Raw genomic sequence first — 27951 nt, 5'->3', positions numbered from 1 at the left:
CAACGTTTCAAAAAGGAAATGCAATGTATGAAGTAAATTGTCAAAAGTATTCAAAGGTAAGATGTAATCAAGTCAAAGGCAAAACTCGTAAAACACATAATCCAGTTCCAGCTAACCGAAGGCAGTCTCGAGCTTGGGAGAATGTATAAAAGTCTACAATCATTGCCAAACTACAGTCTATAGCATTAAATGGCTAGAGCATTTAAGGTACTCATGATATAGGAAATCAAGGAGGGTGGATAACCCTCCATACTCAGGTTCAAGTTACTCTTTCTTGTACTTGTTGGGTGGGTGGTCCGGCACTTAGTGACATTGCTTCTAATGAAACGTGGTTAGAATAAGATCAAAACAGACTCCGTGCACAGGTAGTGGGAGAGAATATCATTCAAATGAATTGAACTATATACACTGAGCTGAGCTCTGTGTTAGAACTGGTGTCATTTTAAGACGAGCACGAATACATTTTACGTGATTCTGACAGATTGTTGTAAATTCCCTGTAGCTTTATTAGAAACCACTCACAAATGCAGTTAACAGCCTAATGTGTTTTGTGCCAACATCTGAATGCACAGTGTGTGCATTACTCCCTCTTTGTCCAGAGAGAGAGCCACTCCCCCTTGCTTTCGATTGCTCAGTGGCTGAGTTTTTTGCCTGGCTTTCATTTTGGGTGCTATAATACCAGAGGGTCTTGCGCTGGAATGTAATCCAGTACTTTTACAACGCCGGGCTGACTGAACGCAAGGTACAATGGCTCCAGCTACCAGATGGGCGATCTGTTCAGCCGGAAAGATCAGCCACGACTTTGTGGTCGCATTGAGAACCCTGCCTGCTGATGAGCATGAGGTACATTTGCTTTTTACGAAAAAGTACTTATATATTGCCTTGGTATTCTAAATGTAGTGTAATACTAGTGGTGGAGTCTACGGTACGTATCCCTCATGATTGCAAGCGGCTTGTTTAAACATGAATTGTTTCTAACATTGCAAATTCAATGTCATGATGGCAATGGCGTGACCAATGCAAGATCAACGCAAGTTCAGTGTATAACTCTCGGGCACGTGTAGAGTATATCTGTAGAGTTTTGTGTTGAACTATTGTTTTGCATGCAAATACGTTCTGTATATGTGGCGGTATACACAAAAGCATATGCATGTAATCAGGGTTTTTTTTTATAATCCTGAGAACATAGTTCATATAAACATGAGTTTTGGTACTCGCATTTTGTATTTAATATTAAATAATGTGTTCATGCTGCTGCTGCGTTTGCAATGGTGCACAACAGCAATTCAACATAACCGTCAACAACAACGTGGCCTTAAAATAAAATATTTCCTAGGTGACGTTTCGGGCAATGGCTCTTCATAGCACGTACAATATTTGTTTAAATGCATTTTAAAAGGTGTCAATGTGTTTAAGGGTAAGGATGTTTAACGTGTTAACAACATGTGGTCGGAATGCAGTGTTGGAGAAACATAACTTTTGCCAACTCGACTTGTTTATGAAAGGAATGTTGGAGGAAGAGAATGATTAACAGCGTGAGGTATAGACTAAAGGCGAGCTCAGAAACAATAGTTAACGTTCAGACATTGTGTTAGGATAAACATGAGGCACATTAATAGGGTTAACCCGGGAGCACGTTTATTTATGATTCATGACCAGGAAATAACGTTGACTAAAATAATTTACATGCAGTGCAAAGGCGGGTTGAAGTGACAATGTGTATTGCCATCGAGTATAAAAGATGTGTTGCAAGGCTGAGTTGCACAATGATGACCGTTATTCGGGGCATTTGTGCATACGCATGTTTTCATATATATAATACATTTGCCCAACATTATTGTTTTACTGTGAAAGTTTGGAGAATGCGCAGTCGTCTATAATCCGGTGCTTACCCCGGGACCCGAGTACCGAACGGACTTCGCAAATCTATACATTGTGGAGGACACGACCCATCAACTTACGTGAGACGGTCAGGAGCAGACTTACTGCGGCCATCACGTTGACACACACACAAAAGAGACAAAGATCCTCCCCCACAGCCCCCTCTTTGTTTTACTGATTCCATTGCGTACGGCGCGTGCAGCTCGGAGAGGGGAAGAGAGGGGAGAACGAGGGCGCCGGGGAAGGGGTTGAGATAACTCGCTCAGAGTCCGGATCCGAGGAAGACGGGAGGGGGGGGGTAAGTGGACGTGCGCCCCATTCTGCCTCTGAAAGAGGCGCGCAAGTCGGGGTGGAGGGAATCATCGGACACGTTGGGTTCCCTGCCATGTGCGGGGAGGGGGTGGTCAGTGTGGCCATGGTTGCCGATGTTCTTTTCCGGGTCTCCTCGCGGGTCCGTGCTGGAGGTGTAAAGGTCGGTGGGGTGGCGAGCGAGGGGAGGGGGGCTTTAACTCTGGAGGAGGAGGAGGCGGGGTCATAAAGAATCGGCCTCGACCTCGGGTAAGGGGGTCGCGGATGAGTCGGGGTGCGAGTAAGTGGAGAGGGCAGCCTCTCTGGGTCGCGGGGTGCCCAGTGTTCTCCGGGTGGAGTGTCCTCTCCACCAAGCTCAATGTTGGGTAGCCCCTGGACCGCACAACCACGCCGAGCCATTAATGCCTTCTCTGCTGGCTGGCCGAAGGGATTCTAATCCCCCCATTTTCCCGGTTCTGATCATCGTCCCCATTTTCCCCGTATAGCCTTTAACAGACTGTTGGGGCGAGTGCTGTTAGCGAGCACCTATGAAGGCCGTCACTGTGGCACACGCGAGGGGGTGGGTGGCCAGCACCACGCCCGGCCGCCTTTGTCTCCGTCGCGGTGATGTTTTACGCATCGCACCAGGTACTCATTTCAAGCCGAGTCAACCTAGGGGAGGCCCAAGATGGGTTCAATTAATCGTCACTGGTGTTGGCCATGACCAGGAATCGAACTGGGGTCACCTTCAAAGTGCAGTGCGTTAACCGTTGCACCACCGCTCCCCCAACACAACGATCCCCCAGTATAGCCATAACAGACTGTTGGGGCAAGTGCTGTTAACGAGCAGCACCTATGAAGGCCGGCACGGCACACAAGGGGGTGGGTGGCCAGCACCACGCCCGGCCGCCTTTGTCTCCCCAGTGGCGATGTTTACACACCACACTAGGTACTAATTTTAAGCTGAGTCAACCTAGGGGAGGCCCAGGACCGATTCTGATAATCGTCACTCGTGTTGGCCGTGAGCGAGAATAGAATTCGAGTCACAGGTTTAGTAGCGGAGCGCGCTAACCGCTCCACACACTTTCATAAACACATGCATACAGCCCCCTATTGTCCCCCTCCTGCAGTTAAAATGTCCTCTGTCAATTGTCATTGATATGTCAAAATTGATACTCAACTTGAAAAGTTGCAATGGAAGTATAAGGTTCAAGTGGTGGGAGCACTGTTTCCTCCGAGCATAAATTCCACACATTAAGACCGCACAGATTTGGATGGGGTCAGTTCAGGACAGCTGCGGCACTTGGCAGGGGGTTTATAGCAGAGGACAAAATGTTCCAAACCCTGATAGAGGGAGGTGGGGGGGGACTTTAACTAAAGATACAAAACATTCAACACATTCGGCAATGACATTCAACAAATTCGTAAAAATAAATTATAATAGCCGACGTTTCGGGCAATTACCCTTCAGAGCACGTACATGAATTATCAGTGCCAGAAACGTTGCCTATTACATATATTTTTTACATTTAAGGGCACAGTGTTATTGACAAATGTGAGCTTTGTTATTTGTGCTTTGTGCACCACTGCCAACCCAGTATTAGCAAAGTATTATTATTCTACAGATACAACTATAGCGAGGGTTTTGGTAGAATTTAACAAGGAGACAGAGTGTAAGGGTTGGATGAGGATCGGCAAGATTCCGGAAGAATGCCGGAGTCAGGAGAAATAAAAAAAAACAGGAAACTGTAAAGAGGCTCTGTACTGGGTCGTTGTGTTAAAGATAGCCATGAAGATAGCCCAAGTTGTGCAGTGGGAAGGTGCCTGTCAACTAGCGTGTAGCAGAGGGGAGATGCCTGCTCGGTAGAGGAGTGTGTGCATTATCAGGAGATGTTTGCAGATAGAGGACCTAAGGAAAGGTCATATCGGCTCGAGTGTGTGTGTGATGAGATAACGAATCAGGCTTAGGATAGCGCGATATGGGCATGGGTCATGGCACAGCAAAGTGAGTGTAAATATGCCAATAACCACACGACGATGTTGATGTAAAACAGTGATTTATTTCACACTATGTTAGGTTATATTGGCTATAGATAAAATCCATTTTAATAGACTGTCCTGTGGCGACCTTTCGTCGTGACACAAGATTCGGGTGTACATTTATCCCCCAATTTTTATTTATTTTCAGCCCCCCCCACCCCGCCCCACAAAATAAACCCGTCGCGACTTGTAGAAGTAGTCGATATATCAGGCCACGTTGTTTTGAAGACAGAATGTACATTCAAAATGGAACAAAAGGTCAAGGCATGTACTTTGGCATCGTGCCTGAGGAGGGGGGGGGGGCAAAAAAAATCGCCACATTCGTTTTTACAAAAAAACAATTGGCAATGACCATACTGCACAGCAGAGGGTTACTTAAGGACAGCATTAGCAGCAGTGATGCACACGCACAAAACACTTAACCCTTTTGTTGTTACCACTGCCTTGTGACAGAACATACTTTGTATAGGACCATTGTTCGCAACCTCAGAGGTATATTTTAGTTTTGTTTAAGTCAGTGATAATAATACTGTTCATGGATTATAAGACTTCAAGGCAGACGAAATTCAAGAACACAACTACTCTTGTGGATACATAATTAGGCTGCACGTTTTGGGCTGTCTGACAAGCATTTGAGGCGAAAGTAGTTTCCATAACGACTTCAGTCACTGCTTCATTTGTCCTCAACGTGTATGTAGCCACTCGCTTTTGTTCGGCTGACTCTTCTTGTAAAATGCAGGTGGCTCAAAACGTTTCCCGAAAATCGGCAGAACTGGGCCATGGGCAAGCCCACGTGAGAGCGACAAACATAGCTGTTGCTTGTGGTGTGGCATTGTTGAAGTACTAAACGTATGTTCTACAAATGTTATCTAGTACTAGCCTCATGCCCGTCCAAGGACGGGTGTATTGCAGTAAATCTGAAACTTGCAAGCGAAAAGCAGACCGCGGACGTGATATATCCATTGCATCCATTCGTGTGCAATTTGTAAGGCCGCGGTGACACAGACTTATTTAATTTTAAGGTTATAATCCCGTGTTCATCACGACGTCCATTTTACTTTGATGTCTCAACAGCGTTACGGAGATCGCGTGAGGGTTTTAAGTTGACGCCGAGGAGGGTGGAGGTGTCTCGGCCCTCCATGTGGAGTGGCGTCAGCCGCTAATTATTATGAATGGGGGTGGGTGTCCATTTGGAGGATGTCACCTGCTCATGATTATTAATGGGGGGGGGGGGTCCATGTGGAGGACGGAACCTGTTCATAAATATTCATGAGGGGGGCTGGTCGATGTGGAGTGACGTCACGAGCGTGAAGGACATTCCTGGGTGATTATAGCAGGTATAAGATATATTTTACTGTGTTAAGTTGCATCAAGTTCAGGAGTCCAGTCTTCAGGAGGAGCCCAGTCAGTGCTCTATTACAAAATTACATAAGCTCCATGTATCTCGAGCCAATGTCCCGATAACTAAAACACATAGGTGTGTTAATATGTAATTACCCATCTATCTCATAGTTCTGGGCATGGTTTGGGGGGGGGGTTAATTTGACAGCTTAAGCAAGCACTGCATTCAGTTGTATTAAATTAGTTCATGTAATTGTCACTGCAGTTCGAACGGGGTGTAAATGTGGCTGCCAGTTTAGGGGTCTTGATAAAAATACTGAGTTGTAGCTTTCATTATATGATAAAGCATAGCAGACAAATTACGTCAGTTATGGGCATGCCAACCGATTAAACAAACAGCACAAGTTATCTCATAGCCTTCAAGTTTATTTCAGCATAAAGTTCACGATAGTTTTATGGTTGATACTTTGCCCTGTTTATTGGGAAATGTAGCTTTTGCAAACCCATTGCGAATTTTCCTACCATAATTCTCGTCTTTTTACATGCTCCTGTTTGGGAACATAATCTTCTGAAACGATGCACGTTTCCACTTCTACACTGATCATTTCCAGATCCTTTTGCTCTGAAGCCTGGCTGTACCAATATAAGCATGTTTCACCAACACAAACATTTGGACGCAGCAAAATTAATCTCTGATAAATGCTAATTAATCTGAAGCTTTCGTTAGTTTTTGTCTGTGCTAGTTAAAGTAACATTTTATATTGATGGACTAATGCTTTACGGACAGTTTACTTCTGCTCTCAAGTAAAATATTTTAGTATCATTATTGATGCAGAACTATCCATTATGGCCTCTGAATTGCTAAGAAGTGCTGTACTGGGTATGGATGAGATATTTCGGAGTGTTGTGACCCTGGACTATATTGGAAAGGCACCGGAATGGTAAATATGATGATGATGGTGTTGAAAATTATGTTGACCGTTGCCTCTTCGAGCGTCTTGTGGCGTGCCAGAGGTAGCAACAGTTTGCAGAGAATCTGGGGTGGTCTGCAGTTGGTGTCAATTTGCTTCATTTGCAACATCAGCGATAACCAACGTCCGTTCCATCACAACGCAGTCACTACTCAATCTTGATTTGAGGCTTTCGTGACTGCAGGAATCCATACTCTTTGGTTCTTTCGGTAAAGTCACGTGGGTATAAAATAAAATAAATCACGACGTGTCGATCGCAACACAAGCGGTCATCGTCAGACGTAAAAAAATATAATCCAGTAGTGGAACTGCTGAACTAGCGAGAGAGCAGTTACAAGAGGTTATATACAGTGAGGGAAACAAGTATTTGATCCCCTGCTGATTTTGTACGTTTGCCCACTGACGAAGAAATCATCAGTCTATAATTTTAATGGTAGGTTTATTTGAACAGTGAGACAGAATAACAAGAAAATCCAGAAAAACGAATGTCAAAAATTTTATAAATTTATTTGCATTTGACTCCCTCTCAATCAGAAAGATTTCTGGCTCCCAGGTGTCTTTTATACAGGTAACGAGCTGAGATTAGGAGCACACTCTTAAAGGGAGTGCTCCTAATCTCAGCTTGTTACCTGTATAAAAGACACCTGTCCACAGAAGCAATCATTCAATCAATCAGATTCCAAACTCTCCACCATGGCCAAGACCAAAGAGCTCTCCAAGGATGTCAGGGGCAAGATTGTAGACCTACACAAGGCTGGAATGGGCTACAAGACCATTGCCAAGCAGCTTGGTGAGAAGGTGACAACAGTTGGTGCGATTATTCGCAAATGGAAGAAACACAAAAGAACTGTCAATCTCCCTCGGCCTGGGGCTCCATGCAAGATCTCACCTCGTGGAGTTGCAAGGATCGTGAGAACGGTGAGGAATTAGCCCAGAACTACACGGGAGGATCTTGTCAATGATCTCAAGGCAGCTGGGACAATAGTCACCAAGAAAACAATTGGTAACACACTACGCCGTGAAGGACTGAAATCCTGCAGTGCCCGCAAGGTCCCCCTGCTCAAGAAAACACATATACATGCCCGTCTGAAGTTTGCCAATGAACATCTGAATGATTCAGAGGACAACTGGGTGAAAGTGTTGTGGTCAGATGAGACCAAAATGGAGCTCTTTGGCATCAACTCAACTCTCCGTGTTTGGAGGAGGAGGAATGCTGCCTATGACCCCAAGAACACCATCCCCACCGTCAAACATGGAGGTGGAAACATTATGGTTTGGGGGTGTTTTTCTGCTAAGGGGACATGACAACTTCACTGCATCAAAGGGACGATGGACGGGGCCATGTACCATCAAATTTTGGGTGAGAACCTCCTTCCCTCAGCCAGGGAATTGAAAATGGGTCGTGGATGGGTATTCCAGCATGACAATGACTCAAAACACACGGCCAAGGCAACAAAGGAGTGGCTCAAGAAGAAGCACATTAAGGTCCTGGAATGGCCTAGCCAGTCTCCAGACCTTAATCACATAGAAAATCTGTGGAGGGAGCTGAAGGTTCGAGTTGCCAAACGTCAGCCTCGAAACCTTATTGACTTAGAGAAGATCTGCAAAGAGGAGTTGGACAAAATCCCTCCTGAGATGTGTGCAAACCTGGTGGCCAACTACAAGAAACGTCTGACCTCTGTGATTGCCAACAAGGGTTTTGCCACCAAGTATAAGTCATGTTTTGCAGAGGGGTCAAATACTTATTTCCCTCATTAAAATGCAACTCAATTTATAACATTTTTGACATGCGCTTTTCTGGATTTTGTTGTTGTTATTCTGTCTCTCACTGTTCAAATAAACCTACCATTAAAATTATAGACTGATCATTTCTTTGTCAGTGGGCAAACGTACAAAATCAGCAGGGGATCAAATATTTTTTTCCCTCACTGTATGTGGCGATGGGCAAGCAAGCGGGGTCTGAGCTGGAAAGGAATTCCACCCCCGGACGCAAGCACCTCAGTTGTGTTAATGGGGGAGATTATAGAGAGAGGGATTAGGGAGGGAGATTAGCATGAATGAGCTTCCGTCGCTGCATAAGAGTATCATGCCCGCATATGCGCACAACAGCAGTGTCAATGAGAGATTAGCACCATGAGAGTGCAATCCAAAGGAAGTAAACATGAGTGTGCAATCCAAAGGACATGTGAGCATGGGAGTGCAATCCAAATGACATGTGAGCATGAGAGTTGCAATCCAAAGGACATGTGAGCATGAGAGTGCAATCCAAAGAGCATGTGAGAGATCTAAGAGAGAGGAATAGAGAGAGAGACACAGAGAATCGGAAATAACAGCTGACATAGGCAGGTAGGATGGAAACATCACAGTCAGTTAAGACTTTACCTGGTTAATAACGTCCTTCCAATGATTGCTCAGTTTGTACCCATCTTCTCGGTTGAAGGTGTGTCTGTGTTTATATATCTGGATGGCTTCATGAACAAATCTCTGAAGGTAGCAGAGTACCTCCGTCTTGGAAAAATCAATTTCGGCGACGAAAGCTCATTCATGCTAATCTCCCTCCCTAATCCCTCTCTCCCTAATCTCCCCCATTAACACAATTGACGTGCTTGTGTCCGGGGGTGGAATTCATTTCTAGCTTAGTCACTACTCATTCATCTGTAAAAGTACCTCACCTAGCTGTAATGGATGGTGTCTTAGCTTGAGCTATAAAGGCACGCACCACGTGTCATTAGCACCGATCTTTTATTTTCACACCTCTCCCGCACTCTGCTCTCCCGCTCTCTCCACTGGCTCTGCTCCCTCCTCGTCACATCATCACATGGTATACGTTATACATCTCTATTTCTTACAAGACAACTTCATCGTAATGAACAACACAGTTACATTTCAATAGTTACCAACAAACTACTTTAAACATTGCACCCCTAAGTAACCGAGTTTTAATGAGAAAACACCATTGTATTGCTTCCATTTATAAAATTTGACTTTACATTTAAAACTGTATTCCAGTTCTTGAGTGTGAATGTGTGCTGTAAGCAACACGTGAATGGCAGTGTGGAAGAATAGGGGTGGACTACTCTGTAATGCCGTTGGTACCTCAAAAGGGGGGATTATTTTACTGTATGTCGTGCCTGAGGTGACGAGGCCTGTTCACTGGCCGTCCAGCTCTTGACCTTGGTCATGGGAGCCTCGATGGTTTGGGGGCCAAGGCAATTCTGCTGGTATCACCTCTGCTGACGGGCTCGATACCTACTGACCATTGGGACCTGTCTCACAGGACGGCCATCGTGGTAAACACCCGCCTGGGCTTCCAACAGGTCGAGTGTCCTTAACCGGAGTCTGGTGTTCAACTGGCGGGGTTGGTGCAGGTACGCTGCCGGGTGCCATCGCCACTCGTGGATCACTTGGGGTTGAGGCTAACCGAGGGCCAGTGGCGCAGTTGAGGGCCAGTGTCCCGTCTACTTTTCCGGATGTTTTGTTCATGTTCCACAATGCAGGACCTTGGAGACTCATGGTGTCCTACCACGATTGCCTGCATCCAACGCTTGTCTCTGGGCAACGGTGCCATGTGGACTGGGTCCCCATGGGGGAGAACCTACACATCCTTCCCGCTCCTCCGGTCATGATGCATTCTCCATTTTTCTTTTGCTCAGTCGGGCCTGTGGCGCAAGTCTTCTAAGTCACAGTCTGCTAAGTCACAGACTTAGCAGACTTTTTGGCTGTTCAATTAGGCTTTCAGAGCATTGATGGTGGCAGTTGACGTGAGGCTGTCTAGGTGGTCCACCTCTATGAACGTTGAGCAGTAGTTGACGGTTACGAGGTCATGCTGGCCTTCTCACTCAAAAAGGTATGTTGCTACTTTCACCCATGGCAGGTCAGGTGTCTTTGTCGATCACGGTGTTTCATGCTGCTGTTCAGTGGAACTCAGTGCACTCTGGACAATCGCTGACACCGGCCTCTCTCTGGGCCATCATCCCTGGCCAAAACAGAGCTTCTCTGGCCTGTAACTTGCACTTTACTGTCCCCAGGTGCGAGGCATATATCTGCTTTCACATGGGTATCGTCACTGAGGGTGGCACTACAATTTTCATGCCCTTATAGATTATTCTGTCTAGGCAGATTATTCTGTCATAGACAGACAGCTTGTCATGGAAGGGCCAGAATTCTCAGATGGTGTGGGACATTTCCGACTTCGTGTCAGGCCACCCCCTTGAGTATCAGCTCATTCATCTCCTGGGCTGTGCTTTGTTGGTGTAGTAGGATGGGGTTACTGTGACATAGTCAATCATGTTGATGAGCGCTATCTCGATGTCCGCCACTGCTTCTGGTAGGTCTGCCCAACTGAGCGCATCACTGATTGGAAGCTCTGTTCCTGGCTTGTAGGCCACTGACAAATTGTAAGGCTGCAGTTGGAGCAGCCTTGACTGGAGCCTCATCGGGACCAAGAGTGAGGGCTTCTTGAAAATAGACTTCATTGGTTTGTGGTCACTTTCCACTGTGACTGCTCTGCCGAAGATATAGTCATGAAACTTGTTGCGGCAGTCAGTGATGGCAAAAGTCTCCACGGAACGCAATGTATATACAGCAGGGTGACTACCAAGGATAAATACTCTCACAGGGGTGAAAGCAGTGGCGGAGCCAGTGGGGGGGGGGGGGGGGGAGGGGGGTTGGGTGGCTCGTGCCCCCCCAATGATCCGATCGAAATCCCTAATTTCGATCGGATCATTGTGGTTTATTAGTAATAAAAAGGGAAATTTGTGAATATGTGTGACCGTTCGAAATGTTTAGCATACTTCCCGACATGCAACAAACTTGAAATTTGGCATGTGGGTAGTTTCCAGACTGTACACCATGCAAAACTTATAAAAATACACTTTTGTATCTATTTTTTTTGGGGGGGGGGGGCGCAATAATGGATATATTTTGCACGGCAAGTGAGCTGTGACGTCGCATCTGTGATGTCACCCGCGCATGCGGAAGCGTCACGCAGTGTGCCTGCTGACGTCACGCACCCCCCCCCCAACCCTCCGCGAGTAAAGTGCCATACAAATGTGTTGCAGGTCTAAGGCGTTCTTTACACAGCATTGGTTTATTATTTGAGTCGTTTACTGCCGTACGCACCCTGAAAGTTGTGTGTGTGTCTGCAGCAAGCGCGTGTATGTGTACCTTTGGACGCACGCGCGTGTGTGTGGGGGGGGAGCGGTAGTGTAGTGGTTAGCGCACTGTGTGTGTGTGGGGGGAGCGGTAGTGTAGTGGTTAGCGCTACGCTGCGCTACGAACCCGGGGACCTGAGTTCGATTCCCGCTCACGGCCACTACCGGTGACGATTATGTGAACCGGTCCTGGGCCTCCCCTAGGTCGACTTAGCCTCAAACGAGTAACTGGTGTGGTGTGTGAACATCGCCTACTGGGGAGACAAAGGCGGCCGGGCGTGGTAAATCCAAGTCCCGGGCGAAGCCGGGTAGTAAAGCTAGTTAGTAATAAATCGGCATTTTGCGACCCCCACTGCCACTGTTTAGCATATTATTACGTGCCAGGGACTCTATGAGTTTATAGGACAATAGTCTGAGTCCATAATTGGCAATAAGTAACGGCTAAGCAGTTATAAGTGACTCACAGAATTGTGCTTAGTTGCGTCTACAGTACACGATTTCCCTAAAGGCATTCCCCTTCAGCGAGCGTGATGCCGATCACACAACGCGGTTCCAATTCGACCCTCCATCGATGGTTGCGCCATCGCCGCACACGCGTTGAATAAAAAGCAAAAGACAAGTACTTACTAACAACTCCTTACTCACTAACAAAAGACAAGTCCTTACTACTAACAACTCCTCTATCATTTTTCATTACTGGAGGTGTTGCCCCCCCTACCTGAAAATCTTGGCTCCGCCATTGGGTGAAAGTACATTTTCCACGGCTCCCCTTCTTCACCCCTTCAATCACTGTAGAATCCTGCTGCCTAGCTTAATGTGCACCAATCCCCTCGTATATGCAAGGACCTGGAACTTGAAGAGCAAAAAGTGGAAATCGGGCTGACATTGTGCATAATCGGCCTTTTGTTCTCCCAAAATGTGGCAGAATAATGGTCGAAATGTAGCATAATAATGGCTAGAAATCTTCTTTGGTTCTTTCGGTAAAGTCACGTAGAATGAGAATAAAATAATACATTGATAAAATAAAATAACACAATAATATTCTTGTTATAATATTCTTGTTATTGTGTTATTTTATTTTATCAATTTATTATTTTATTCTCATTCTACGTGACCTTACCGAAAGAACCAAAGAAGATGAATCATTGCAGTCACGAAAGCTTTAAATCGAAAAATGGCTAGAAATCTTTCTTCAATGCAAGAAAGGTACAGGTGAAGTGGTGTATGCATTCTATATCACACATAATCAAGTGCATTTGTTTTCACTGCACCAGGGTGATTTCAACATTAATTTAAAAAAAATTTAACATCTTATCTATGACTGCCTGGGAAGACTGTTCAGACAAGCAACATTCATGGATGAGAGAACTTTTAAATTGTTTTATGTTATCCTTTCAAAAAATATATATCAAAGTATTTTTTATCATTACAATAAAGTGAATCAGAATAATTTTCTAATCAATTCGCCATGCGCACAAAAATCCATGGACAATCGGAAGATGCAGAAGTGGTGGTGTAGTGTGGGTAAACGTTATTGTCCAAAAAATGCTTTTGATGTACAAGGAATGTCCCTTTTACTCGACAGTTCTGAGAAACTGACTTGAATACGTTATCTTCTGAGCTCTGAAAACAGGTGCATGTCGAGGATACTATATATTTAATAGGATAGGGGAAGCAACCTTGAAGTTCTTGGTAGAATGTGAAAATAAATGTGGTGTACATGTAAATCAGGAAGGGGAGGTTGTAATAGGAGCCACATGTGCAGGACAGAATAGGGACTAAATTTTGATTTAAAGCTTTCGTGACTGCAGTAATTCATATTCTTAGCTCTTTCGGTAAAGTCACGTTGAAGGGAAGCAATAAAATAATAAAATATATATAAAACAATGAAAATTCTCACGACGTTTCGACCATAACACAAACGGTCGTCGTCAGGTGTGAAAACCAACGGCAAGAAACATTTGAAAGAAGAAAAACACCGTTTAAAAATAAATAAATTAATGCGGACCGACACTTCTTTCAAATGTTTCTTGCCGTTGCTTTTCACACCTGATGACGACCGTTGCATTGGCTGTGATGAGCTCTTGACATTTTCACTCTGAACATGGGCAATGATGATCCAAGTTGAAACTGAACGCACATCACGGTGCCTATGGCGATGGGTTACTAATTCAACGTGCAAATGCTGAATGCATGCATTATATAACAAACACATGGTATAACATATAAAATATGAACTACATTAGCTTCAAATCACAAAACATCGATATAATATTGACTCAAAACTCCCAAGTCAGAAGCAATTAAGGGAAAAAAATAAGCCCCTTTCCCAAACGCAAGCATGACAATAACCCCCAACGCCATCACTGCTGCCCTGTCGCCCCCATCTCCCTGCAGGTGGTGGCTGTGGCTGCTCGTGACAAGAAGCGCGCGCAGGAGTTTGCGACACGGCATGGCATAGCACGCGCATATGGCTCCTATGAAGAGCTGGCAGCCGACCCCGACATGGGTAAGCAGACGAGGAGCTTTGAGTGAACCTTTTGTCTCCCACTGGTACTGCTGGGATTTACACATGGCAGCAGGCACTCGGTTAATGGCGAGTTTGTCTCGGTGAGGCGCAAGATAGGTTGATACCATGCACCACTGGTGTTAATCCCTTGCTGGATATCAATCTTGGGTCATTCATTTAATAATACACGTGGCACATTACGAAGGGACCACTCTTTTAATTATTTCCTCGTGCAGCAAGGGAGTAAAGTGCGGTTCTGTGAAAGTCCTGATGTGCTGTGCAGTGCATCAATGCACGTGTGTACAGCAGCATGTGATGACTGAGTTGGGCCTGTGGGTGGCTGGCAGGGTTATTGAATAGCCGCACGTGGACACCAGTCACGTGGTTAATGGCGACTCGGTTCAAGGATTGCTGTGTGTGACACCACGTGCTGTTGCAAGCTAAAGGACCCAAAGGTTGTTTTTGATCGTTCTAGACTTGTTCTCGATTTGTTCTAGACTTCAAGCTTGGCTTTGAATTGTTAGTTTGTGGTACATTCAATTGGAGGGGTTTTAGCACTTTGTTTTGAAAAGGATGACGTACTGTAGTTAATACTTGTAGTTCTTAATTATCTAACCCTAATACTGTTTATTCTATAACCATGCCCATGCACCCAGATTATGACTATTTGCAATGCTATTGAGAATAGAACACATTTATAGTAGTAAGTTGTACAATGGTGACAAGTATAGTATGTATACTGTACACATACAGTACAGATAATGGGGGTAAGATACCGATATAAGTGGATGGTATAGATAGACATACAGCTTAGGATTAAAGTAATATTCGAATAGTGAAGTGCAAAGGTTATTGTCAAAGACAACGATTGTGTATCAGTAGTCGAAGTGGGTTTTAGAGAAAACTGTGATTGATTAACCGGACTTGAACACCAGTTACGTGGTTAATGGTGACTCGGTTCAAAAATTGCTGCGTGACGCCACAGATTAACCACAATAAATGTTCTGATTTAAAGCTTTCGTGACTGCAGTGATTAATATTTAATTGTTTTATATATGTTTTATTATTTTATTGTTTCCCCTTAACGTGACTTTACCGAAAGAACCAAGAACACAATAAATGTGTTTGCCCTCGATTTGGAGCACCTGCCCAGCAAAGTCCTTCATTCGAGTGTGCAACATACAGTACTATCATTCGCTGTGCCACTGCTCTGGACGCAGATACGCGCAGTGCTTTTCTGTACATACATCTTCACTGCATGGACAGATTAAAGGATAGATTTACCTTTATCCAAACAACTTGCACGGAAGCTGCGCTCGCCTGAATCCGCGTGCCACGTGTGACACTAGTGCGCCGTGTGTCCAATGCCTCCTGTAGATGTCGTGTACGTGGGCGCCATCCACCCACAGCACTCCCCTCTGACCTTGATGATGCTGCGTGCGGGAAAACATGTGATGTGTGAGAAACCGCTCACCATGACCCTGGCGCAGACGAAGGAGCTCACCGCCACGGCACGCAGCACACGCCGCTTCCTCATGGAGGTGCTCAACACCAACTGCAGCCACCTCGATTTCAAGCGTTCGTGGCTGCGGGGATTCACATGCTTGGTTCTTTCGGGTAAAAGTCACCGCGTAGAAGGGTTAACAATAAAATGATAATCAAATATATATATAAAACAATAAAATATCTCAAAGACGTTTCGGCTGCAACACAAGCAGTCATCGTCAGGTGTGAAAACCACAGTCAGAAAATGTAAAGAAAAAAAAGTGGCAAATACATTTTCTTGCTGTGGGTTTTTCACACCTGATGATGATTGCTTGTGTTGCAGTCTAAACGTCGTGAGAATTTTATTGTTTTATATTTTTATCATTTTATTGTTTCCCTTCTGCGTGACTTTACCGAAAGAACCAAGAATATGCTCCCACCTCATCATTGCTTATCCTCGCTCGCTCATAAATGCCAACTTCCTGCCACTGGCGATGTTCGTGGGTATAGCAACACATGCTGTCGTCTTGTGCTGTTTTGCAATTTTACATGACACTTTGAAGATAAATTGAAAACAGCAATTCCTCACCAACCGCGATTTTCCCATCTACGATATTTATGTATCCATGGTTTTCCTTCGGCATATCAATGTTATAACCGCGGTATGTGTTTTGTGTGTCCGTAGTTTAGCACGGCGATCGGCACTCATGATTTTAAAGTACCCGCATATGTGTTGCCTCCGTGCACCATCTCATCTCCCAGCTCCCACCAACAGCGCTCTCTCTCTCACATAGTGATTTTTGTAGTGTGTAGACGTCTTATTGATATGCATTATTCCGCGTTTCTTGACCTTCAATTATAATTTATTTGCATTAATATTGCCCTTAATCATGGCCTCTAAGCCTGAAACCACGAGGGTGGGCAAGCCCCTCTTCCTTGTGTTATGAGGTGGTGAGGCTCAAGAATTCACTGGAGTGGCCACAGCACGTTCTATATTCAAAAGGTATTATTTATTTAAAATAATGTCAACGTTTTCCTAAAAACAGACGTAAAGCTTTCGTGACTGCAGGAATGCATATATATTTTTCACCTGATGACGATTGCTTGTGTTGCGATCGAAACGTCGTGATATTGTTATTACAGTAAAACCTTGGATTGCGAGCATAATTCGTTCCGGAAACGTGTTTGTAATCCAAAGCACTCGTATATCAAAGCACTCGTCATATATCAGTTGTGATCACGTGACGCTCGGCAGTACAAAGCGTATACGTACTACTCGTATTTCAAGACCTCGCTCGTTTATCAAATTAATATTAAAAATTTTGCTCGTCTTGCAAAACACTCGCAGACCAAGTTACTCACAACCCAAGGTTTTACTGTATTTTTTTATTATTTGTTCTATCTACGTGGCTTTACCGAAAAACAGCTTAAAATATAGCAGAGAGCTACTCAACCAAGGCCAAGGCATCAGCTCACCCATCCCCCAAGAGCTTTTTTGAGCTCTGCCTTCAGCCCCCTTTATGTAGGCAGAGAGTACTCCTTTAATTATTCCATTATCAAATCCAGTTGTTACTCAATTACCTCACTCCCTGTTGGGTATGTGGGTGTGCGTCCAAACACACAACACACCGGCTCGCCCCTCCAATCCCACACAAAGCACCCAACCCACAGCCATCTCAACACAGGCGTGGACACAGATCACAGCACTTTACCACCTCCCCCATTACCTCGTCATCGACTTCAATCTCACTATTAAAGGTAAAGAACATTTGATTGTTTTTAATTACGTTATTTAAACATGTTTTTTTTATGTTAGGGAATTTGGTTAGGCTTAGATGAGTGTGACCATGGCCAAGTGCGTCCTAAATCACTATTTCCCATAAGGCCCTCAGTATTGCCAACCGCGGTTTTCAGGAATATTACTCCCGCGGTTTCCGAGGTATTGTTGTATTTGTAACATGGCGATGATAACACACGAGGGCTGAGCTGTTGCTGCATCCATTTCCTACCATTTCATAATTGCACGTGGCTCCCTGACCGTATCCTCCATTCTACTCTCCTTCCTGCAACCCCCCCCCTCCATGATGCTGTCCACCCAGGCCTTCTGGTCGCGCTTCTTCCCCGCGTACGATGAGGTGCGGGCAGCGCTGGCGGAGGGCCAGGTGGGAGACGTGCAAGTGGTACGCACGGAGTTCGGGGTCAAGATGTTGAACGTGCGTCGCGTGGTGGAACCCGAGCTGGGCGGAGGAGCCCTACTCGACATCGGCTGCTACTGCCTGCAGTTCATCTCCATGGCGTTCGGAGCCGAGCGCCCACTGTCCATACACGCCTCCGGATTTCTCAACGCAAACGGTTTGTGCCGCTTACTGTAAATAAGATTTGTACACGATGCATCACGTGCGAGACACTCACCTGCAGGACACTGAAGTGTGTGCAAAAAAAAAACCAACAACACAGGATTCTGAGTTGTCCGTGTGAAGTTTTGCGTGTGTGTTCTCAGTTTAGAAAAAGACGTCTTCTCTGGGACACTGATAGCCACATTTTCCAATCAGGATCTCATTCACACTTTTTATTATTACAGATTCACTGTCATTGTAAAACTATTTACAGACATCACAATACGGTGTTAATGGTTGTGCCTCTTACACAAAATGGTCATTGAAAAAAGCTTACAATTCATAATCAATTAAGTTGCTAAAAGAAAGTGCAAACTGCATTTTATCACCACTTGATTCTGCTGAGATGATGATCCCTGAATGATAGTTAAACTAATCCTGGGCCCCAGGCACAAATACTGTAAACACACAGGCTACTTCAGGCCAGAATAATAATATATTCCTGAAAAAAATAGATACATGCCACTAAAGCTCCCAATAGGTGCTTGGCTCTATAAGAACAACCGCCAATTGCCACTAAGTACCGGTGATGTCATCACGGCGCTTGTGCCATGCTAGGTATAATTTCATGCCACATGAAGTGTCGAAGTCCCGCTGGCAGGAAGTCACGGAATGGACCCAGGTGCCACGGGTGGACTGAGATGACTGGCAGATCCACCAACTGTGCTTCCTACTATGCCAACTTTCTGCGTTTTAGCCACCTGACGCTCTGCTTATTGTTGTGAGCGCCACTCCTCTGCCCTCCGTTGTTGCTGGAGAGCGACTGCCTCCAACTCCTCAGCAGCGTGCTTCACGAACCTCTTCCAGAGAGGCCGATCTTGACAATGCTGGTACCAGTCATCGGCAAGTCCAATCAACTCAACATTTTTCTGTACCATATCAGTCTATCTCTTGATTAGCCCGTGCCATGCCCGCTGAGCACCATCTATCCGGCCAAAAGAGAAGCTGTTTGGGAATGTGGTGGTTGGGCTTGCGGGCTACATCGCCCAGCAAACGCAGTCTCACTTGATAAGTGTTTTTTTACCCTTTTATCTGGCAACAAAACTGACACCTTTTTTACAAGGAGTCATGTTAACATTGACCACAATACCTGCGGTCGGAACGCAAACAAAAAACAACTCTGATAATGTATGCACTGTCCTTGAAATTGATTGGTCCACACCAGAGACAGCTTTCTTTAGAGCCTCGTTTCACATGGTGTTGGACCAGAATACGCCAAAAGGCGCACTGGCAAATGAGGTTTCCAATGGTGTAAATGCTTACACCCGAGCTCTCATACTCTGATGGTGCATTGTCTTTGAGTTGTGCGCCTTTTGGCGTCTTCTGGTCCAACACCATGTGGGACAAGGCTCTAAAGAAAGCTGTCTCGGGTGTGGACCAATCAATTTCAAGGACAGTGCATACATTATCAGAGTTGTTTTTTGTTTGCGTTCCGACCGCAGGTATTGTGGTAAATGTAAACATGACTCCTTGTAAAAAAGGTGTCAGTTTTGTTGCCAGATAAAAGGGTAAACAACCAATTATCATATTTTGTTACTGGCAAATGAGGTTTCCAATGGTGCAGTCTCACTTGCCGAATAAGCTCACTGATGGGACTTCGTCGATATCTTTCAAGGATCTGTGAGTGCCTCACACTATCCATCTGGTTAAACCCAAGATGGATTGTAGGCAGGCTTGCCTGAATGTTTAAAACTTGATGCAGATGTTGCTTTAGAGTGCTCCACATCTTACAAGGATAAATAAGGGAGGGCATAACTTTGGCCCGAGAAGAGCTGGAGCTTTGTATGGTGTGACAGGCCAGGTAGCTTCCACACAGGGTTACGCAGCCAATGAAACGATAATGCTGCTCGACTGATTCAGAGTGAGACCTCGGCTGCCAAACCTGAGCTTGTCATAAGCATTCTGCCCATGAATGGAAACTTCTCCAATCTCTTCACAACTGTCCCATCACTCAGTGGGAGTTGAGGGAGGGGAGCGTTTGATGACATAAAATACCCAGGCAGGTACTCTGTTTTTGTGGGGCTGATCGTGGGGCCCCATATCTTAGTAGCATGCTCCAGGTTTAGCAGTAGAAGGTTCAACTCCTTCTCAGAGTGGGCATCAATCACCAGATCATCCGCATACATATGGTTGACCAATAGAGAGCCGTCCTTGGACCGCACTCAGGCATCGATCAGTTATCACACCTGGCATCACAATTAGTGGCAGCGAGTAGCTCCTATGTTTTTCCAGTCTAAAGTAATGTGTTATGAGGTAATGAGTTTCACCCAAACAGATCATCTTGGCAGGTGTTTGACCTGCATGCATTACTTGAGACTGGAATATCAAATGTGGATTTTATTGTCTCCTCAAATTCGTCACAAGCCTCCAAAGATTACAATTTAGTCCTTTCTTTCACGGATGTGCACTGTGTAATGTGTTGGACATTGTTGTTCTAGTTTAATTAGTTGTGCGTGGTCTGGCAGGTGTTGATGAGACTGTGACGGTGGTGCTTAAGTACTCAGGGAAGCGCATGGGCATCTTCACCTGCAGCTCGGCATACATGCTAGCCAATGAGGCCTGCATCTTTGGCACCAAGGGCTCAATAAAGGTACCAGCCCTGCATAGAGCATTACAGTTGGGAATGCAACCAACACATAACCCATTGCTGTGGAAATATAGGTTTATGGACTCAGTCTATTGTATGATAGCTTATGAGCAAGATATACTGTACTGTACTGTTGGGTGGTATTTTTGTACAGCACTTAAAATGGAATTGAAAAGGTTGCATGTTCAAATACAGTCAGGATTTTACTCAGCCCATTGCCCTTACAAAATTAATAAAACACTCAATGGGAAGATTAAAAGTGGGTTTGCAGTTTAGAGACTGATCCCTACAATATGAATGTGGAATTTCCTTCGCTGGCTCAGGGCCATCTGCCCAATGCCCGGTTCAGCAGAGATGCCTCTTAATTTTAATTTTGAACAATCTAAATCATATCAGAGTTGACCCCATTCTAGACAGATGGACAAAGCTTATGAATGCAAAGCTAATGCATCGGTGTTTTTAACCGAAAACGGAAAAGTGATTAAAAAAAATGTTACCGCATTGACATAGTGGTGTGTGCTTGCTGTGTCTTTAGATCCCCGATACGATGTGGAGTCCATCGAAAGTGATAATCAATGGAGAGGAGAAGGAATTTTTGCTGCCCCCACCGTCCATACCACTCAACTTCGTGACTAGCACCGGCATGAGATACGAGGCTGCTGAGGTCCGCCGCTGCCTCCTGCAGGGTACGTACTCGCTCCAGAATCACAGCCTGGAACTCCAAGCATGAGGCCCCAGCTTGATCCGGCTTCAGTATCACATTCTTTTTTTCTATTCTTGTGCATGATGGAAATATGTTCAGGAGCCTAATGCCAATTTTCGAGGTCTGCTAGCCATGACAAGAGGGCTTCAGGAGAGAGTTGTTGTTTATCTATTTATCCTTTGAAGGAACGAATGCATCTGATGATTTTGGCCTATTTCAGCAGCAGGCCATGATGCCAAGCAGCATCATGGCTGTGCCATTTTCTGCCGACACTGTAAAGCAGCTTCTATGAGGGTGGTGAAGGCAAATTTCTGTTTGCAGAAGCTACAGCCAGTTTGAAATCCGGACTGTTTGGGAGGCAGTTGGGGGTTGATAATGGGGGAAATCAAGTAAGGCTTGGAGGTGCAGGACAAGAGAAATATTGGCCCGGTAGCTGGAGGGCGAGTCTTGCAGATTTTGTGGGGATGGCAATGACTTTGGCTTCCATGCTTTTGGGATTTTCCCCATTCAGTGTATGACGGTGAAGAGGTTTGCCAGCCATTGTTGTCCATATAGTCGCAGGTACCTCGGGAACTCAGGACATAGGCCATCATATTTCGGTGCCTTCTTTGATTTTGTGGCCCTGGGGGCTGCTTCTTCTTCAGCATATGGTCTTGCTAGGTCTGTTATTGTGGTAGTTGGATCAATGTGTTGTTTATCTGAACAAGACAGCAGGGTGTGAAAAGCCACATTCTTTTTTGGGGATTTCTGGCAGTCTGTGTTCTGTTGGTTTTGAAGCACCTAGGTTCCAGTTTAACCAACATGGCTTGAGGCTGAAGTAAGTGAAGTACAATTCTTTAGTAACGTCTTCCCAATACTTTCTTCATGCAGAGCGCAAGGACTCCAACAGTGCAGTACCCTCATATTGGTCAACAGTTCTGAGGAACTCTTTCAAGAGTTGCTCTGTTTCTGACTGCCAACGTGATGTCTAGACAATCTTGCAGTGACCCCCTTGGGATTTTTTTTTTGCAGCAGATGTAAAAATTTCAAATAAGTTACCAAAGTTTTTGGGCTTCCATTGGGCCTCAATTTATTTTCATAGTCAGGCTTCAGTTGGCCTTCTGAAAGTTCCAAGGTGGCTGAGTAACACATCAGACAGAGGTATCTACGATTACAATTCCAGGTGTGATGTTGATAAGTGTGAAGGGTATTTTAACACGTAGGCTTTCGCGACCAATATTATTCATAATAAAGGTTTTTGGGTTAAATCGCCTAAGTATAAATGTGGCGAAACCTTCCACCACCTGACACGGACAATCAGTGAGGGATTTGTTACATAAACAAAACGCCAAATAGTTACTACTTCAGCCCACCGGTGTGTTGAAGAGTGAATCCACAACATTTACAATCTGAGTACAACATTTTGCTGGTAATTACATCCAGCATCATGGGGCGACTTACCAGAATAGTGAAGCCATCCACCTGCTTCCGGTCTTCAATAGAGCATCAGGACGACATCATCACTGAACTCCATCAGGCGCAGATATCAGAGGCAGATGAGGGAGGGGGGTTATTGTAATTATATAATAGATTAATCAGTCCATTAATCTGATTCCTCTATAAGGAATTGTAATATGTATTACTTAACTGAATTCAATCACTGAACCCAATTAGGTGCAGAAATCAGAGGCGGAGGGGGGGGGTTATTGTAATTATATAATAGATTAGTAATCAGTTCATTAGTATGTGATTCCTCTATTAAAATAGGAATCACTGAAGGGCATGCATTGTATGACCCAGTCCATGTCACATTCACACTAAAGTTGTAACAGAATTGGCGAATATGTGCTGTAGAAAAAAACATTTCCGAGAGATTGTGTCATTCACCTTCCATCTAGTTGTATTGCTTTAGGTTGGTTCTGTCTTGTATTCACAATTTTGTTTGCTTCATTAGCCTTCTACTAGTTTAGCAAAAAAACACACACACACAAAATACTGTACCTTTGGAACCAGTGCATTTGAGGATTGCTGAAAGTTTCCTAAGTCAACCCATGATCTTGCTTCTGATGCTCCTAACCAGCAGGAGAACTCTCAATCTGCCCTAAATGCCCACTTTGTTAATCCCCTGGTTGTTAGAATGGCGACTCACAGTCACATGGTACCTACAATAGTGGATGTCTGCTCCGTGGTGAGTGCAGGTCTTACGGAGAGTCGTGTAATGCCTCTGGAAGAGAGCGAGCTCCTGGCTGGAATTATGGACGAGATTCTCCAGCAGCTGGCAGCAGTTTGACATCACTGGCGTTCAGGGGAAAACCTCCTGAACAGCTACCAACTGCAAACACCAATTACAACCATTTACCACAGCCATGCATGATGATACAACAAAAAACTCAACACACTCACCAAACAATCGCCGACGTTTCGGACAATGACCCTTCATTGGACATAAACAGAAGCAGTGTTGACAGCATCAGCAAATAAACATTTTTTATGACACTATCAGCAATAATCTCCAACAACAGTCACAAAAAACTACACCACCAACCCTATCCATCAACCAAAATAACTATTGCAACCAGAACCCTCAGTCAGCAATTCTGTGCTGGTCTTGTGCCTTTTAAAGGTTTGTTTTCCTCTCAGTGCTTTACACAAGCAAATAACTTACGTCTGTGAAATGCAGTTAATGCATGCACAATAGGGTTCGCGCATATATACTTTGGATGTGTGCTATAAGCTCTGTTTTTTTGTAACACAAAATTGCAAGGGAGAGTTCACTCATACCTCACTCCTCTGGCTTACACAGCAGAGGGCAGCACTTTCTCACCCGCTCCGCATAGTTTGTCACGTAACAGTCAAACATATACAGGGTGTTTGAAAATTATGGACCCGATTTGAAATCGCTATATCTCTGGAACCACGAACCGCCCATGAATTAAACTCTTACCACTTGAAAGGGCGTGGCATACAGAGGGCGGGGCATGCAGAGGGCGGGGCATACAGAGGGCGGGGCATAGAGTTTCAAATGATTACCGCTAGATGCCTCTCCCAGCACACAAACAGCCCCTAGCCTCAGTCATTCTCTAGATGATGACCCCAGCGCACAAACAGCCCCTAGCCTCAGTGATTCTCTAGATGGTGACCCCGGCAAACAAACAGCCCCTAGCCTCAGTCATTCTCTAGATGGTGACCCCGGCACACAAACAACCCCTAGCCTCAGTCACTCTCTAGATGGTGACCCCGGCACACAAACAACTCCTAGCCTCAGTCATTCTCTAGATGGTGACCCCAGCTCACAAACAGCCCCTAGCCTCAGTCATTCTATAGATGGTGACCCCAGCACACAAACAGCCCCTAGCCTCAGTCATTCTCTAGATGGTGACCCCCAGCATACAAACAGCCCCTAGCCTCAGTCATTCTCTAGATGGTGACCTCCAGCACACAAACAGCCCCTAGCCTCAGTCATTCTCTAGATGGTGACCCCCAGCACACAAACAGCCCCTAGCCTCAGTCATTCTCTAGATGGTGACCCCAGCACACAAACAGCCCCTAGCCTCAGTCATTCTCTAGATGGTGACACCACAACACAAACAGCCCCTAGCCTCAGTCATTCTCTAGATGGTGACCCCAGTGAACAAACAGCCCCTAGCCTCAGTCATTCTCTAGATGGTGACCCCAGCGCACAAACAGCCCCCTAGCCTCAGTCATTCTCTAGATGGTGACCCCAGCACACAAACAGCCCCTAGTCTCAGTCACTCTCTAGATGGTGACCCCAGTGAACAAACAGCCCCTAGTCTCAGTCACTCTCTAGATGGTGACACCAGCACACAAACAGCCCCCTAGCCTCAGTCACTCTCTAGATGGTGACCCCAGCGCACAAACAACCCCTAGTCTCAGTCATTCGCAAGACGGTGCCCCCGCAACACAAGGGGCGTTTTGGGTTCTGCAGTTCAGCAAGACTGAATCCGTAATTGCGGTGCAGAGTGCGTTTTAACGGCGTTTTGGCATTGATCCGCCAATGTCAAAGATCATTCATCATTGGTACCGACAATTTTGGGAAACAGGCTCCTGTTTATGTAAGGGGAAGAGCACAGGGCGACCACGCATCTCAGAGGAAAACGTGAGAAGAGAGGCGTTTGGGGCGAATTCAACTATCGTCTCGATGCTGTCCGTACAGCAGGTGGAGGGCACAGAGAGCATTTATAAAATGGTTAGTAAAACTTGATAATTCATTAAACCGTTCATAACTTTTTGTGTAATTGTAACATGTTGCCATCGTGAAATATACTGCTTTGCAATCGGGTCGATCTTTTTAAACACCCTGTATTTTAATTCTCAAAGGTGGAATTCATCCAAGTTAAGTGCAGAAGCAAATTCATTTTAATGGTTTTATTTGCAGTCATTGGTGACTGGGATGAGACCATAAACTCGCTACACTTGAGGACCCCGTTTAATCCCAGGTGACTACCTGAGTTTGATCCCAGGATCTTAGCGGTGCCAGATCAAGCTCCTTGATGTTAATGTTAAATACATTAAGGATTTTTTTTTTATCATGACTTAAAGCTTTTGTGACTGCAGGAATAAACTATCTACGTGACTTTACCGAAAGAATGATTTTTTTTATCAGTTAATGTAATACATTTCAGTGTATTATCATGCATTAATCATAATTACGTATTTCATTGCAAACAAAATGGCATGGCCAATAATTTCGTAACAGTAAAGCAAAACTGCACTTCAGTATGGCATAATTAGGCGTATTTATTGCTATGGGATTATGGAAAATTTCCCCCCACCACTGCAGGACCTCTGGAAGTATAAATACAACCTGCCCCGTTCATGAACATTCCTAACTGGTAATGTGCATCAACTGAGACAAAATATGACGTTTAATAGTATGATGATACAGTACACATCCACCATGCTGCTTTACAGTGCTACCTTTTGAAAGGCCACCTTCGTCCAAGGATGGTGGTAGCTGAGATTGCGGCTATATGCGCCTACGTGCCACCAGAGGGCATGTGTTAACAGGTTTCTGTGAGGAAGGCAGTTTATCATCTCAACGTGCATTCCTGTAACCACCCATTTCGTCCAACATAAATTAGTATGGACATTCACCATCACCAGCCATTGTTAATCTACTGCTGGATGAAGCCCTTCCCCAAACTGGTGCCTTATCACGATCCTGCTTGGCTGCCAATCCATAATTATTCTTGACCATGGGACAAACAAAAACATGAAAATGTAATTCAATAGCATAGGCAAATCCGTCACGAGGGTACAGCAAATTTGGGCGACCGCCCAAGGTCTGCGCTTCGATGTCACGGGTGTCAGATGTAATACTTCAGGTTTAGCTTTTAAAGCGTCGGGGGACCCACAGTGGGATTTGCCCTGGATCTTTCACCCCCCTATGAACTGCCCTGACCATAGGGCATTTGTGATAGGTTTTAATACCATGATCATGATATACAAGAACGTATCAATTCAGTGCACTTTAGGTAAGCTCATATGGTTTTTTTAATTGTACACTAAAGAGCCTGCAGTTTAGTAGGCAGTAAGATGCACTGTTGCGCGCCTAATACATATTTCATGAGCATGTCAAATTAAGGGCTTTGTGGTACGTATCCTTGAGGAATCAGCATTTGAATGAACACATCTACGTATACGTTGAAAATCTACAACCTTACAATTCTGAAAGCAATAGCAGTTTTGTGATTTATTATATTCCTGATGAACTGTCTTGCCTGTACTACTTAAAAGGTGAAATGTACTTGATTGGATTTCAATAAACTCTCCGCTTCCAACAGAATGACCCATTTGCAAATTATTTCCAAGTTTTGCTGAAGCTATGACTTGGCCAAGCATTCACTTGGCTCGATGCAGCAAATGTATATTCGTTTTCTTACATGTGGCAATAACGTATTCATAATTTGCCATAAGTCACGTGGCTCGAAACTAAAAAAGACTGATATTGCAATTGCACAGATAGCATAAGCCTAACTTGTGAAATCATGAAGACAAGCTCAGCATTGCTGAGCACAATGCACCGATTAGATATGACTTAGGACAATGGGATAACAGCTAGAGGAGATTTTGTGAATAAAATGTCTGAACTTACTTCTTTGTGGGAAGGTGTCACTATTATATGATCCTTATGGCGGAACCCCGGGGTACCAAATAATACAAAATGGGCGAGGCAATTAAATATTTCATTTCTGGAACACTTTTTTCCAGGGGTGTACTTAACTCCGCGACTGGGTTACCAATTAATCCGAAAACAGTGCTACTCCACGATGTCGAAACACAGCGAGGACGATTGCACTGAAACCCTGAACGCTCGTATGCACCATGGTGCATCGTGTACAGCTCGTCGAGACGAGTCGATCGCCACATCGCCGACCAACAACAGACTAAAAATGACTGCTCCACGGACATTATGCGAGAGCCGGGGTACTATGATACCCCGGGGAACCGCAATAAGGTTCATATGGTTAATGGTCTGTTGAGGATCATGACTAAGCGGAGTTGCTTGTCAGTGAGTGATTACTTTCCATATCGTAGCAAAGTAAACTGCAATGTTATCCCTGAGACGACCGTACATCTGATGTCGACCTCCAGTTT

The 27951-nt window shown here is 44.9% G+C and overlaps 1 protein-coding gene across 1 annotated transcript; it reads left to right on the top strand.

The window, feature by feature from the left end:
• The first annotated feature begins 665 nt into the window (after window positions 1-665).
• Window positions 666-27139, top strand: DHDH (dihydrodiol dehydrogenase). The gene is made up of 7 exons (XM_032948784.2): window positions 666-843; window positions 14072-14183; window positions 15561-15724; window positions 17768-18020; window positions 20530-20654; window positions 21187-21337; window positions 23532-27139. The coding sequence occupies exons 1-7, from the start codon at window positions 748-750 to the stop codon at window positions 23621-23623; spliced, it is 993 nt and encodes a 330-aa protein (XP_032804675.1). The 5' UTR covers window positions 666-747; the 3' UTR covers window positions 23624-27139.
• The last annotated feature ends 812 nt before the right edge of the window (window positions 27140-27951 follow it).

Source organism: Petromyzon marinus, chromosome 7 (genome assembly GCF_048934315.1).
Source record: "Petromyzon marinus isolate PM22_M1 ecotype Great Lakes invasive population chromosome 7, UKy_Petmar_22M1.pri1.0, whole genome shotgun sequence".
NCBI classification, from domain to species: domain Eukaryota; kingdom Metazoa; phylum Chordata; class Hyperoartia; order Petromyzontiformes; family Petromyzontidae; genus Petromyzon; species Petromyzon marinus.
The sequence above is the reverse complement of the archived record's forward strand: the minus strand, read 5'-3'. Positions and strand labels throughout refer to the sequence as shown.

Coding starts and splice junctions, on each gene's coding strand:
- DHDH (XM_032948784.2), top strand. CDS start 748: ATGGCTCCAGCTACCAGATGGGCGATCTGTTCAGCCGGAAAGATCAGC. Junction 14,184..15,560: donor GGCAGCCGACCCCGACATGG/GTAAGCAGACGA, acceptor TGCCTCCTGTAG/ATGTCGTGTACGTGGGCGCC. Junction 20,655..21,186: donor GCACCAAGGGCTCAATAAAG/GTACCAGCCCTG, acceptor CTGTGTCTTTAG/ATCCCCGATACGATGTGGAG.